The sequence below is a fragment of the Halichoerus grypus genome, chromosome 8 (assembly GCF_964656455.1).
Source record: "Halichoerus grypus chromosome 8, mHalGry1.hap1.1, whole genome shotgun sequence".
NCBI classification, from domain to species: domain Eukaryota; kingdom Metazoa; phylum Chordata; class Mammalia; order Carnivora; family Phocidae; genus Halichoerus; species Halichoerus grypus.
The window spans coordinates 26,086,370-26,099,061 of NC_135719.1; the positions used below are offsets into that span (position 1 = coordinate 26,086,370).

At 52.0% G+C, this 12,692-nt stretch overlaps 1 protein-coding gene across 6 annotated transcripts in view; it reads left to right on the top strand.

The window, feature by feature from the left end:
• LRRK1 (leucine rich repeat kinase 1) overlaps positions 1–12,692 on the top strand; it is a 119,333-nt gene that overhangs the window by 65,722 nt on the left and 40,919 nt on the right. For all 6 annotated transcript variants that reach the window (XM_036092889.2, XM_036092891.2, XM_036092893.2 and 3 more), the window contains 6 exons: positions 5,448–5,674; positions 6,760–6,887; positions 6,978–7,141; positions 8,007–8,144; positions 9,996–10,108; positions 11,328–11,404. In XM_036092889.2, coding sequence (XP_035948782.1) covers positions 5,448–5,674; positions 6,760–6,887; positions 6,978–7,141; positions 8,007–8,144; positions 9,996–10,108; positions 11,328–11,404 — 847 coding nt within the window. The remainder of the gene's footprint in view (positions 1–5,447; positions 5,675–6,759; positions 6,888–6,977; positions 7,142–8,006; positions 8,145–9,995; positions 10,109–11,327; positions 11,405–12,692) is intronic.

Sequence of the window (12,692 nt, forward strand, 5' to 3'; positions counted from 1 at the left end):
CTTCCCTCCTGCCGCTCTATAAACACTCGGGCACCCTGTCATGTTTGGGCGCCGAAAGGAAAATCACTTTTGTTAATGAAACTTTTCAAACCAACCCAAGCCCAGGTAGAAATCTCACATGTTTTTTGTTTTTCCCCAACCGCCAAGCCCAGAAGTCTTTTCACAAGGATATCTACACTCTTGAGTGTGTTGTCCTGTTTTCAGACTTCTGCTTTTGACTCGTTCTCCTGGGGCGTTGTGAGTCTAGCAGATTTCCACCCTGTAGAAACTCTGGTGGGGGTAAGACCTAGAAAGAACTCTCAATTTTAGGAACTGGCAGCATCTGGCGTGTCTAGTGGTAACACAGACCCTCGTGGGTGATGAGGAAGACAGTTCTGGCCACAAAGCTTGCAGGCTTAGTAGGGTTTAGACGGGAGGCAGGAGGGCTGTGAATTCCAGGGCAGAGAACCCGGGGCAGGGTGCGAGCCAATGTGGTGACAGAGCACGGTGTGAAGGCAGAGGCCAGCCAGACCTGCAGAATCTCGGATCCTCCAGTGACCTCATGACACCCCCCGTCAAAACGAGGCCAGTTTTTAGGAATACGCTTTTACAAAAGCTCTCTTAGCTCCCAGGCCCACCCACCTTGTGCTTTCCGCAGTGTCCAAGCATTACCAAGCAACGCGCGTTCCAGGGGGAGTATTGGCAGCCCTGGGGCTCCCTAGCAGCCCCTCGGCAGATGGGCCAGTCACTTACTGACAACGAGGCCACACTCCCTGGCTCCCCACAGCCTACCTAAGAATCTCAGCGTTGGGTCCACTTTCTGAGCCCTGTGGTTCATTCGTGAACAGGCAGTTTCTGTGTTTGGTTGGCATGTTTCTTCCTTGGCCTTGCAGCCTCTGCTCTTAGGAGCATGCCCATCCCCCAGGTGCTTCTACCTACAACAACGGGAATGCAGAGCGCAGGGAGGAGACAGTGAGGCCTAAAGCTGGAAAGCGGCTGGGGAGACTGGCGCTGTGGGCTCCCCAGGGAAGGAGCTGGGATGCTCTGCTGCGGGCAGCCTGGGGCTGGGGGGAAGGCTGAACGGTTTTGAGCAGACCTTGACATTTTAGGATGATCGATCCGGTTGGAGGTGTGACTGGATGGATTGCAGCTCTCAGTGGTTTGATTCTCGTCAGGGCGCAAGCATTTATTTAGTGTCTGCTGCATGCGGGACGCACTGCTGACCAGCCGAGACCGTCCGTCAAGGCTCTGCGCTTGAGGTGCACACGGGCCGGGTTCTGGACGGCCGCACTGCCTGCTGGGGCATGAGAGATGACCCTGGGGTCTGGGTTAGTGCAGTACAAAATCAGCAGGCAGGTTCATCTAAGGGGAGTTGAGCCAGACAGCCCGAGAAGGTATCCACGTCTACCAAAACTCGCCCGAGGCCCCCATGGAGTTAGTCAGGCGGACATGGCGGGGCTTGGGGCTCCTGAGGTCGAGCCCCTGCCCCTTATGGGATTGATTATAGGCTGCAGCTCTGGGCTCACAGAACGTGAAAGAGATGCAGGAGGGAGACTGAATTGTCAGGACAGAACGTCTCCCTGATCCTTTTGTACCATCATTCGTTCGTGTCACAAGCACAGTCAGAATCATTTCTGGTTTTTTAGTTATTTTTGATGGTCCTGTCGTTTGAGTTATAGGACTGTCAATAGACACCTAAGATTTGTTGTTAAAAATCAAAACCAAAACCACCCCTTTTTCAGCTTCCATTTGGCTGCCGTTGTCAGTCCAAGACAAATCCACTTGGTGATGGATGACCAGAAATGGCCACACAGGGTGAGTGGAGAGTCAGACTGCAATCTGGGCCTCTTGGCTTTGTGTCCAGCTGTCTGGTCCTGGGCCCGGGACCAGTGTGTGTCTCCAAGAATCCAGGAAGAGGAGGCCTCCAGGCCCTCGGAGTACCTTCTTTGACTTGGCATTGCAAAGCCTGGAACGGTGACCTTGCTCTCAGCCCACTCCTGGGCCAGCTCTTATGCTGATCCCAAGGCTCCCCACAGGAGCACTCTGTCCTTCTCAGCACCCAAGCCAGGGAGAATCCTGGGTCCAGAAGTAACTTAGACATCATCTGGCCCCAACTGCTTATTTAACAGATGAAACCCAAGAATAACCAGATGAAGGGTGATGCAATTACAAATTCTAGAAAGATTAGGGAGAGGCCCATGTGGCTAGATTTGAACTGCAGGCATCAGGATGCCCTCCTGTGAAATACAGAGCTGTGTCGGATCAATGGGCTGAGAAGCGGTGACACCCCAATAGCAGTGGGTACGCCTAACACCCAGATTCTAGTTTCTAAATACCATTTTCTGCTAAAGGGAATCAGGGCTGATTGCAGGGCTGGGGTTTGGAAAGCACCAGAGGAGACGGGAGCATCCTGTTTTGCCAGGAAGTAAGGAAGTATGCCAAACAGGTAGGGATATGTCAAAGGAACACAGGAGCCCCCTTGATGGGACTCCCACTGGCCAAATTGGGGATGACCTGAGCGGCAAAAGAGATAATGATAATAATAATTATAACACTTTGAATAAAGAGAGAATCCATGAGTCCATAGGGATACTTAAATGGGGCAGGGAGACCCCCTTCTGTACAGAAGAATGCCAAGTAACAAATGTAGGAGGAATGGTAGTTTTACAAAAATCACTGCTTTGTAACCATCAGCGTACTAACTGAGCCAGGCTAGGATCAACAATGGCCGCTGAAACCACTGGGTGAAATCATGTAGGAACGCAAGATATTCACCAGTCTCAGAATATCACGCCACAGATTGCTTATGAATCACAAAGAGTAAAATGCACCTTTACAAAAGGACGGGTCCGACGGACACTACCTTCAACAAGAGAGCAGACTTGGCCTTATCAGTAGTGGAATTACCTGACAGCAGATGCCCTCTGCTGATGTTCAGTTGAGAGGACTCCTCATTGTCTGAGATGTTTGCCAAAAATGTTTACCTTGAATCTGAACACGAGGGGAAAGAACTGAGTAAATTCAGATTATGGGGTACTCTATGAGACAGCGGACTTGAAAAATTGCTATGCCAATGTGGAAAAAGACCTAAGAAGCCATGAGGACTCTTCTAGATTAAAGAAAAGCAGAGGGACATGACAGCGAAATGCAATGTGTGATTCTTGATGGGATCCCGGATCAGGACACAAAATAGTTATAAAAGACACTTCTGGGATAACTGAGACTATGTGAACGTGGACCGTGGATTTGATAATACTGTATTGATTTCATTTCTTGAAAATGATCCATATATAGTGGTCACAGGAAAATATTCTTGTTCTGTAGAGATACATGCTGAAGTATTTAGGAGTGAAGTGCCATGATGGCTATAATTTACTTGGAAATGATTCAGCAAAAACTGAAAAATGTGGGGCACCCGGGTGGTGCAGCCGGTTAAGCATCCGACTCTTGGTTTCGGCTCAGGTCATGATCTCATGGGTCGTGGGATCGAGCCCCACGTTGGGCTCTGTGCTCAGAGTGGAGTCTGCTTGGGACTCTCTCTCTCTCTCTCCCCCTCTCCCTCTAAAATAAATAAATAAATCTTTTTAAAAAAATGAAAAGTATGTGTGGAAGGAAAGGAGAGAAAGCAAATGTGGCGTCGGATTAACAATGGAATCTAGGTGAAGGGCATTTCATGCGTATTCACTATCCAGGTTCAGCTCTTCTGCAGGTCTGAAATTTTTCAAAATAAAAAAGTGTGGGGGAAACAGTAATGACAAGAGAAACAGCAATAGAGTGACTTACTTGGCTTTTTAAAAAAAAATCAGCTGAAGTTAAAACTCCATTCTCTTGATCCCAAATCCAGCAGACCATCACCTGTCCCTCTTCATCCAGGTGAATGGAGAGACAAGACAGAGTCTTTCATCCCCTGGGTCAAAGATCAGAGCTTTGAGAGGGTGTCACAGACCCACCCTTCCCAATCCTGGCAGCCTCGCTAAGGAGATAAAGACCAGACACACATCGCCATCTAATGGCCACATAAGGAAGTGTGTCTGGTTCTGCCAATTTTGAAAGCAAACTTACCCCACGTTACTGGTCTTTCCCGCCATTGGCTTGGTTGTTACATTTTCCTGTTTGCCAAGCACTGATTTTTTGTTTCTCTAATCTCCTCGTATGGATTTACAGTTGCTTTGGAAAAACAAGCCAAAAAGCTGGTTTCCTCCCCCCGGAAACTGAATCAAGCCCCAAATCCTTTGATAATCCAGAAAAAAAGAGAAAAACCTTGCTCATGTGTATTTAACCACCACACCCCAGCAAGCGGTTGGCCCTTCTGACTCCCTCTTGTGGAAATAAACAAAGGCCAGCCAAATGAGAAAAGCAAAGACGATTTATTCTGAATTTGCTGTCGCAAGGGAGTCAGCTACCTTCACTTGTGTTTTGGCAGAGAAGTGGGAAAGCTTTCTCGTGGGAGAAAGGGAAAGCCTCAGGGGTGCCCCCACTGGAGGCTATCGATGGGGAAGCTGGAGGCAGCTCACGAGATGGGGGCTGTCCTGCGTGATTGGTTGGGGGAGCACTTTGGCTTTCTCTGGTTGATTTTTTTTTTTTTTTAAGATTTTATTTATTTGACAGAGAGAGATAGCGAGAGAGGGAACACAAGCAGGGGGAGTGGGATAGGGGGAAGCAAGCTTCCTGCTGAGCAGGGAGCCCGATGCGGGGCTCGATCCCAGGACCCTGGGATCATGACCTGAGCTGAAGGCAGACGCTTAACGACTGAGCCACCCAGGCGCCCCTCTCTGGTTGATTTAAGTGGGATGTGGGGACAAAGTCTGGGGAGGCTGTCCATGATTAATCAAGTCCTGGCCATTTGGGGCTGTTTGTTACAGAAGTGACTGGATTGATGGTAGCATGGCAATGTGGTTCCCTACAAGTCTGGCTTAGAGCAGGCTGGCTCCCCACGCTGGTTATTGTAGAGAAGGGGGTTAGTTTCCCAGGCAGGTTGACAGGTGATGTGTCAAAGTTCTGTTTTTTTATATGCGGCCTGGCCATTGTCTGTATATTCGGTCTTTCTCACTCCGGAAGCAGCCCGTCCACAAAGCACCCAGTGTGGGGCCCGCTGTGTTGCGGGGGAGAGACCCAGGTTTGGTCTTCAGCCTCCTTCTCCAGTCTGGGGAGGCCCCTCCAAGCGTGGCTGGCCTCCTCCATACAGAGCAGGTGCCATTCCTGCTGATTCCAGCCCTGGAAGAGGCAACACTCAGCCCCACACTCCCGCGGGCTCCCCCTAGAGGCTGCAGAGGGGGGTGGGGTCTTGCAGAGATCACCCGTGAGATACAGACGCAGTGCCAGCCACAGCTGGCCAAGGTCCTGACGCCCTGGGACTCCAGCTGAGATGGACAGACAGACTCACAGTCACATAAATCATTGCTCTATTCCAAGCTGACATTGGCACCCCGGGCTCCCCGAGGGTGCTTTTCCCCTTTCTCCAAACCCAGGCTCTTCGTGTGAAATGGTCCCACCTCAAGTTGCCCTGGGTGGATCTGGACTGGCTCATAGACATCTCCTGCCAGATCACAGAGCTGGACCTTTCTGCCAACTGCCTGGCTTCCCTCCCCTCCGTCATCCCCTGGGGACTCATCAATCTCCGGAAGCTGAACCTCTCCAAGAACCACCTGGGGGAGCTGCCTGGTGTGCAGTCATCAGACGAAATCATCTGCTCCAGGTGGGCACCCGCCCCACGCAGGCCCCTTGGGGTGTGCATGGGGACCTCTGTACTCAGCGCCCGCCCCCCCCGGCCGCCCCCCCCTCAGTCCTCCTCCTGCTACGTACTCCTTGATTGGAGTTTGTGGTTTTGAAAACCAATTCTCCGTAAAAGGAGAGAAATTCTGCCTGTCCTTACACAGTTCTGAGGAGTACGGTGCCCCCCTCCTTCCAAGGGGAACGCAGAGAAGTCTGGGGGGGGAGCGGTTTGTCTGGCCCACCTTACACTGCGCATGGTGGCCATGCAGTCTGCTCGCCCGAGATGTGTGGTGTTGGTCCTGCAGACAGAAATCTGAGAAGGCTGAACGCTTCCTGGCTGGGGGGAAACAGTCAGGCCCAGGGGCACCCGTTTTTATTTGACCTCCCAGGGAAAGTGGGAAGGGCCTCGGAGAAAGAGTTGCCCCTAAAGCACTCCAGCAGCAGGTGGATGGCGTGGGCAGCTCCTGGTCTCCCTTTTCAGGGGGCCTTGGGAAGAGGCCTGAGCCGTCCCCCTGAGGCTGCCTGGGAAGGGCGGGGCCTCACTCCACTGATGTGCAGTGATCCTCACTCTATAAGGATCTATAAGCCGATCTCAAAAGCTAAGGCTTCACCTAGAGTGAAGTAAGAGGGAATGTCCCACAGCGCATAGGGGCAGAAGTAAGCCACGGGGAAGAAGGTGCCACACAAACATTTCAAGAACAAGTGTCTTCTGAGTGGGGGTCCTTAGCCAGGGCCAGACTCGGGGGTCCAGATGGCTCGAAGCACGGCCCTAGGGCCTTCCAGCAGTTTCTGGGACACCAGCTGACTTTGCTATCATACATTGAGAAAGGTTTACATCCCTATTGGTCAGTGAGACCTGGGCCCACCAAAGAGACGTGTGATTTTCTTCGTCTACACGGACATGGTAATAGTTAATGCGATGAATAGAAGTCCTACCGCAACGTTTTCAACGCACGCTCTTCAGCATTGCGTGAGGGGAAAAGAGTATTACGCCCACAGAGAAACATGTAACAGAGATGCTTTTCCTCTTTCTTCTGATGCCTTGACTGCCTCCCTCCTCAACCGCAGGCTCCTCGAGATTGACATTTCCAGCAATAAACTGCCCCACCTCCCACCGGGATTCCTGCACCTCTCAAAACTTCAAAAACTGACAGCTTCCAAAAATTACTTAGAAAAATTGTTTGAAGAAGAAGGGGGTATGTTGTATCATCGACACCCTGACCTAATTTGTCATTTTGTTCTTGACAGCAGTCTTTTCACCAATTTAATATTTTCTTTTTCCCTAGCCACTAACTGGATTGGTTTGCGGAAGCTACAGGAACTCGATATTTCTGACAACAAACTGACAGAACTCCCTGCACTTTTCCTTCATTGCTTCAAGTCACTCAATTCTCTGAATGTCTCCAGAAATAACCTGAAGGTGTTTCCAGATGCCTGGGCCTGCCCTTTGGTGAGTATTTTCCCGGAAATCATGAAAGGCCCGTCAACCCGGCATCTGACGTGAACCAGAACACCGCTCAGGGCTCTGTCTCACTTCCTCCCCTTGGTGACCAGGCTGGGTAGCAGCATTTCTGTTCTCCTCTTACCACCGAGCGGTGTCACTCAGCATCCGGCCACTGAGTGTCTCAGGTGACTCACCTGAAAGCCAGCCCCCTCCGCAACTGCCCCGCCCCGGCTCCGGGCTTGAGATTCGTGCCATAACACCCATAGAACTTTCCACAGTTACAGCTTCCTCATCTGGCATGGGGGAGTTCTGCCCAAAAGGGGGACACGGTTCCTTTCAACTAGCTGTGAAATAAGAACAAAGAAAAGAAGAAGAAATAATCCGCGTCCACCGCACGGCCGATTAAATGGTGTTTTTATTTCTGGGGAAGTTTGCTTGTTAAAACAGATGGACTAGCATAAAGAATGTTTATGTTTTATTGCTGTTGGTTTCAAACCAAGAAATTCTCCATCGCTAGCGTTCGCATTCTGGTTTAAACATATGTGTGTGGGAAACCGGCTCGTCTCTAGAGCTTGGTCCGGCATGATGCTGTTATTTCCAAGGACAATGGGCCAGATATTCTGGAATGAAGGGATAGGAGCATGAGCCACCTTTGTGTCCCTCAGGAAACCATTCCCGTCCCTTCCTTGGAGCAAGGACAGCAACACGGGACAATGACAGTTTATAGCCTCTTAGCCAAGTTGTATTTATAACAGAGCCTTATTGTCGCGTTCTGATTTTCCACATCAGATTTGGAAATGGTCTTTCTCATAAGCTTAATGCACTTAAGAAGCTAATCAATATCTCCTTCTCTTTCTCGTCAAACTCCTAGAAATGTTGTAAAGCATCCAAAAATGCCCTGGAATCTCTACCAGACAAGATGGCTGTCTTTTGGAAAAACCACCTGAGGGATGTGGATTTCTCAGAAAATGCTCTCAAGGAAGTTCCCCTGGGGCTTTTCCAGCTTGATGTAAGTCTGATCGCCCTCTCTTTCTCATTTTTGGCTTCTGTGAGGGAATCAGTCCACATTGCAATACAATCTGTAGGCTTCTCCTGAGCTTCTGAGATGAAAAAAAAAAAAAAGGTTCAATTGTCAAAAATGTGCGTATTTATGAGCAAAGATTGGGAGGAAGTGAGCAACATGAAAGCACAGCCCAGCAGCCCTCTGTCTGGCCTTCTCTGGCCTCTGTCCTTCCAGGCCCCTGCCCCCCCCACCCCCGGCCAAGGCCTACCAGTGTGCAAAGCTGAGGGAGCACTGCAGGGTGGGCCTTCCTGCCCGTCTCCCTCCCCAGAGGTGGCAGAACTGGAATTCCTGGGGGTCAGAAGCTTCTTTGGATGTGAACTCAAGAAAGTACCTTTTGCCAGAGCGCCATGTCCCCCTGCCCCAACCCACCCACCTGGGGCTGCTTTCTTATCTTAGGTGGTTTGCCCACCTGTCTCTGTTTTCCCCACTCGAATGGGAGCCCCGTAAGGCAGAGCAGAGCTCATATGCATCCGTTGGCACCCGGGGCCTGACCAGTGTTGGCTGAAGGCACCAGGGCAGCCCCGGGCAGAGTGCACAGGCCTCGCCCCCCAGTCCTGCCGGGCCAGCCACCTGGGCCCCCACAGGGTCTCGTGCCGGGAGGAGTACAGCTTCCCCTCATGTTCAGGGACCCCTAAAGGGCCAGGAAGGTACCTTCTATCTGTGTGTTCTCAGGGAGGAGGGCCACCAAGTCTCAGGCCCCGGGGCCTGCACACTTTGATGGGGGCCCTGGTCCGTGAGGGCGTAGGTCACTGCTCCCCTCAGGGGCACCCCTGGCTTATTAGCTTAGTCCCCTGATCTGAGTCGGTATCCTCATTTCTCCCCAGCAGCATGCCGACTGGGTTCTCTGGTTCCCACCAAGGCCAGAAGCAGCAGATCAGGAGGGAAAGAACTTTGTCCAGGACCTTACCACTCAGCCCTGTGGGAATTCATGTTTGCTCACAGTCTCCCCCTCCAGATGGGGGTCCTGGGAGGCCCTGCACAACCCTGGGGTCCTGGGGCTTGGCGCACGCACGGCCCTACGAGGCATTCGGTGCCATGCTGGTTGTGATGCTGGGGGCGGCCTGGACCCCCTTTGACAAGGGAGGAGGCGAGGGCATGGAGTAGGGAGTATAAAGCGGGGCAGCCCGTTTGCACTCCTGAGCCTTGCCCACCGAGGACAGGAGAGTCCCTGTCCCTAGTGAAGGCTTCGAGAAAGGTTACAACATTCCGCCTGTACTCCCACTAAAGTAAAACATGTTACAAGTCCAAGGGCGGAGCTTGTCCCCCGCAGTTTCTGGTGGGCGGACAGAGGGCCGATGGCCAGGGGGTCAGCAGGGGGCACCGGGCCAGCAGAGGGGGCCTGGCTGGGGCGGGTGCCCCTCCGTGTCCCCGCCACCCTGCCCCTGCACGGGGCATCCCCCGAGGAGGTCACGGGAGGCAGGGGCGCCCCGCCGCCGTGTGATACCTTGGCCTCCAGGACCCTCGGCACTGGCCGCTGCTCCCCGGGCAGGCCCGTGAGTAATTGTCGCTCTTCAGAAGGCCCAACGCTGAGACGTACTTGGACTCCTTTCGTTCTGGAATGACTGCCTCCCATTGATCTGGAGGGAAGGACTGTGTTCAGACCGTCCTGTTGGCTGCGTTGGGTATAATTTCATGAGTTCTAAGAGGCTGTTGAGCCCGACACTATTGGAATCTTGGCGAAGGTGAATCGGTTATCATCATTTTGCTGCATTTTGTCAGGGAGCTGACCCTTCTCCTCAGTCTGTCCTCCCTGTGGTGTTTGATGGTGTCTCTGCATCTCTCTCCCTTTCTCTCCAGGCCCTCATGTTCCTAAGGTTACAGGGAAACCAGCTCGTGGCGCTGCCACCTCAAGAGAAGTGGACCTGCAGACAGCTCAAAACCCTGGATCTTTCCAGAAACCAATTTGGCAAGTAAGCATGGGGGCTCTTTACCCTGGCAAGTTCTAAAACGCGTGTGTAACCACAGTCCAGCAGCCCCTGGGGCTGGTGGCTCTGTTGGTTTATTAGGGCTGCAGTAACAAAGCATCACAGGCTGGGGGGCTTACGCAAGAGACGCCTATTCCCCACCCCCCCCCCACGCTTCCGGATGGGGTAAGTCTGAGGTTTCTCCCGAGGCCTCTCCCCGGGGCTTGCATAGAACCCCCTCTTCCCTGTGTCTCACATGATCTTCCCTCTGTGCATACCTGTGTCTGAATCTCTTCTTAGAAGGACACCAGTCAGATTGGATTAGAGTCCACTCATATGACCTCATTTTAACTTGTTTACCTCTTTAAAGACCTTACCTCCAATTACAGTCACATTCGGAGGTCCTGGGGGTTAGGACTTCAAAACATAGGGGCGCCTGGGTGGCTCAGTTAGTTAAGCGTCTGCCTTGGGCTCAGGTCACAATCCCAGCATCCTGGGATTGAGCCCCACATCTGGCTCCCTGCTCAGCAGGGAGTCTGCTTCTCCCTCTCCCACTCCCCCAGCTTGTGTGCTCTCTCTCTCTCTCTCTGTCAAATAAATAAATAAAAACATCTTAAAAAAAAAAAAAAGGACTTCAAAACATAAATTGGAAGGTGGGGGGCACAATTCACCCATAACAGCATCCTCCCATTTCTAAATTTTAAAGGCTCCTGGAGGATCTTCTCACGCCTAACCTGTCATTCTTTTCCAAAGTTTTGGCCAGCCACTCACCAAATGCACATCCATTGAATAAAAATCACTCCCAAAGACTTCTAATAAAAGATGAAAATGTGGGGATGAGCACAGCTGGCCCCTGGGGTCCTGGAGACCAGCCTCCCTCTTTCACTTGCCGAAGCCCACTTCTTAGCAGGACTTGACCCCCGAAAGAGAATCCCCCCACCCCAGTGAGAGTGTGTGATATGGAACAGCCGCTGGAATGGGCCATCTTGCCAGGCACAGAAATGCTCACACCTGCCTGAAATGGAAAAGCTCAAGAATCGAAATCACCATTGGCCATGCTGAGCTTAAGCAGTGTGGGTGCTTACCTAGTAGCTGCGGGGGGCCCCAACACCCTGCTGATGGAATGTTCTCCCTTATCTCCGCATGGCTCGGCATTATAGTGTCACAGCAAAAATTGTCATGCTCTCCTCAAAATCTGATTTTTTTTTTTTTTTTGCCCCTGCAGAAATGAAGACGGACTGAAAACAAAGCGTATTTCCTTTTTCACCACCAGAGGGCGCCAGCGTTCTGGGACCGAGACAGGTGTGTGAGTCCCTGGGGGCAGATGAGACCGCCGGGCGGGCAGTTCCCTGCTCCACCACCGGGGGACGCCCTTGCATGGGGCTTTCCCCGAGAAACCTGGGCGCGCACTGTGCCCCTTGCTCATCAGGCAGATGTGGCCTGCAAGTATCCCGAAACCCTCTTTCCTACTTGCCATCCAATGAGACTGGTAGCTATGGTGTGGATGGTTCTGCCGTGAGTGAGCACCGCCCTAGAGATGGTACACCTGTTAGCACCTTTCTGTAAGGCTTATGGCATGGGGTATGGCTTGGGGGTTCCCCACTTTGCAGGTGAGGAAGCTGAGGCTCCCACGGGGTTGCAGTCAGCTCAGACTCCCATAACAAAGCACCACAGACTGGGCGGCTGAGACAACAGAAATGTATGCTCTCACAGTTCTGGAGGCTGGAAGTCTGAGATCAGGCTCCTTGTGAGGGTCTTCTTGCTGTTTTCTCAGAGAGAGAGACAGACAGACAGACAGAGCAAGCTCTCTGGTATCTCTTCTTATAAGGGCACTAATCCCCCCTCATGGGGACCCTACCTTCATGACCTCATCTAAACCTAATTACCTCCCAAAGGCTCCAACTCCAAATATCATCACGTTGGGGGCTAGGGCTTTGACGTATAAGGGGGGGTGGGCACAATTCAGTCTACAGCACAGGGGCTGACTGACTTGCCCAGGTCACATGGCTGCTCGGCGACAGAACCAGGTTTCAGCCCAGCACTGAGGGACCCCAGCCCCGAGGTTGGGAAGGGTAGCACCGTGAGGTCTTCATGGCCACACTATATAGCGTCTGATGAAGACCACATGGGAGCACAGCCCCACTGCCCTGGCCAGCCTGAGATTCTGTTTTCCCCCAAACTCATCAGAAACAGAACTGTTCCTAGAGTGTTCTTACTGGGTCTACAACCAAGCCAGCTCAGCAGACAGCATTCCAGGAAAACAAATTCTTCTCATTCATCATTTTCCGGGAGGTATGGGGGGAAGGTGTGGACCTGTCCCTTGAGCTCCTCAGCCAGCCCTCTTTTTTAACCTGAAAGCAAAGATTTCTAAAGCCAGCTATGCTCCCACAAATATCCCTCAGGATGCTGTCCCGGAGAACAGGAACCAATATTTAGGTCATTCTCAATGTAACATAACTTTCTTCTTTGGCTCAGTTTATGTTGGCAAGTGCTCTTCTAGTACAGATGGTGTAAGATGGGGACGAGAAATGCCAGAGGCCAGGACACATTTGCAGGAGATGACCTAAATAGTCTGTCCACCTGTTACACT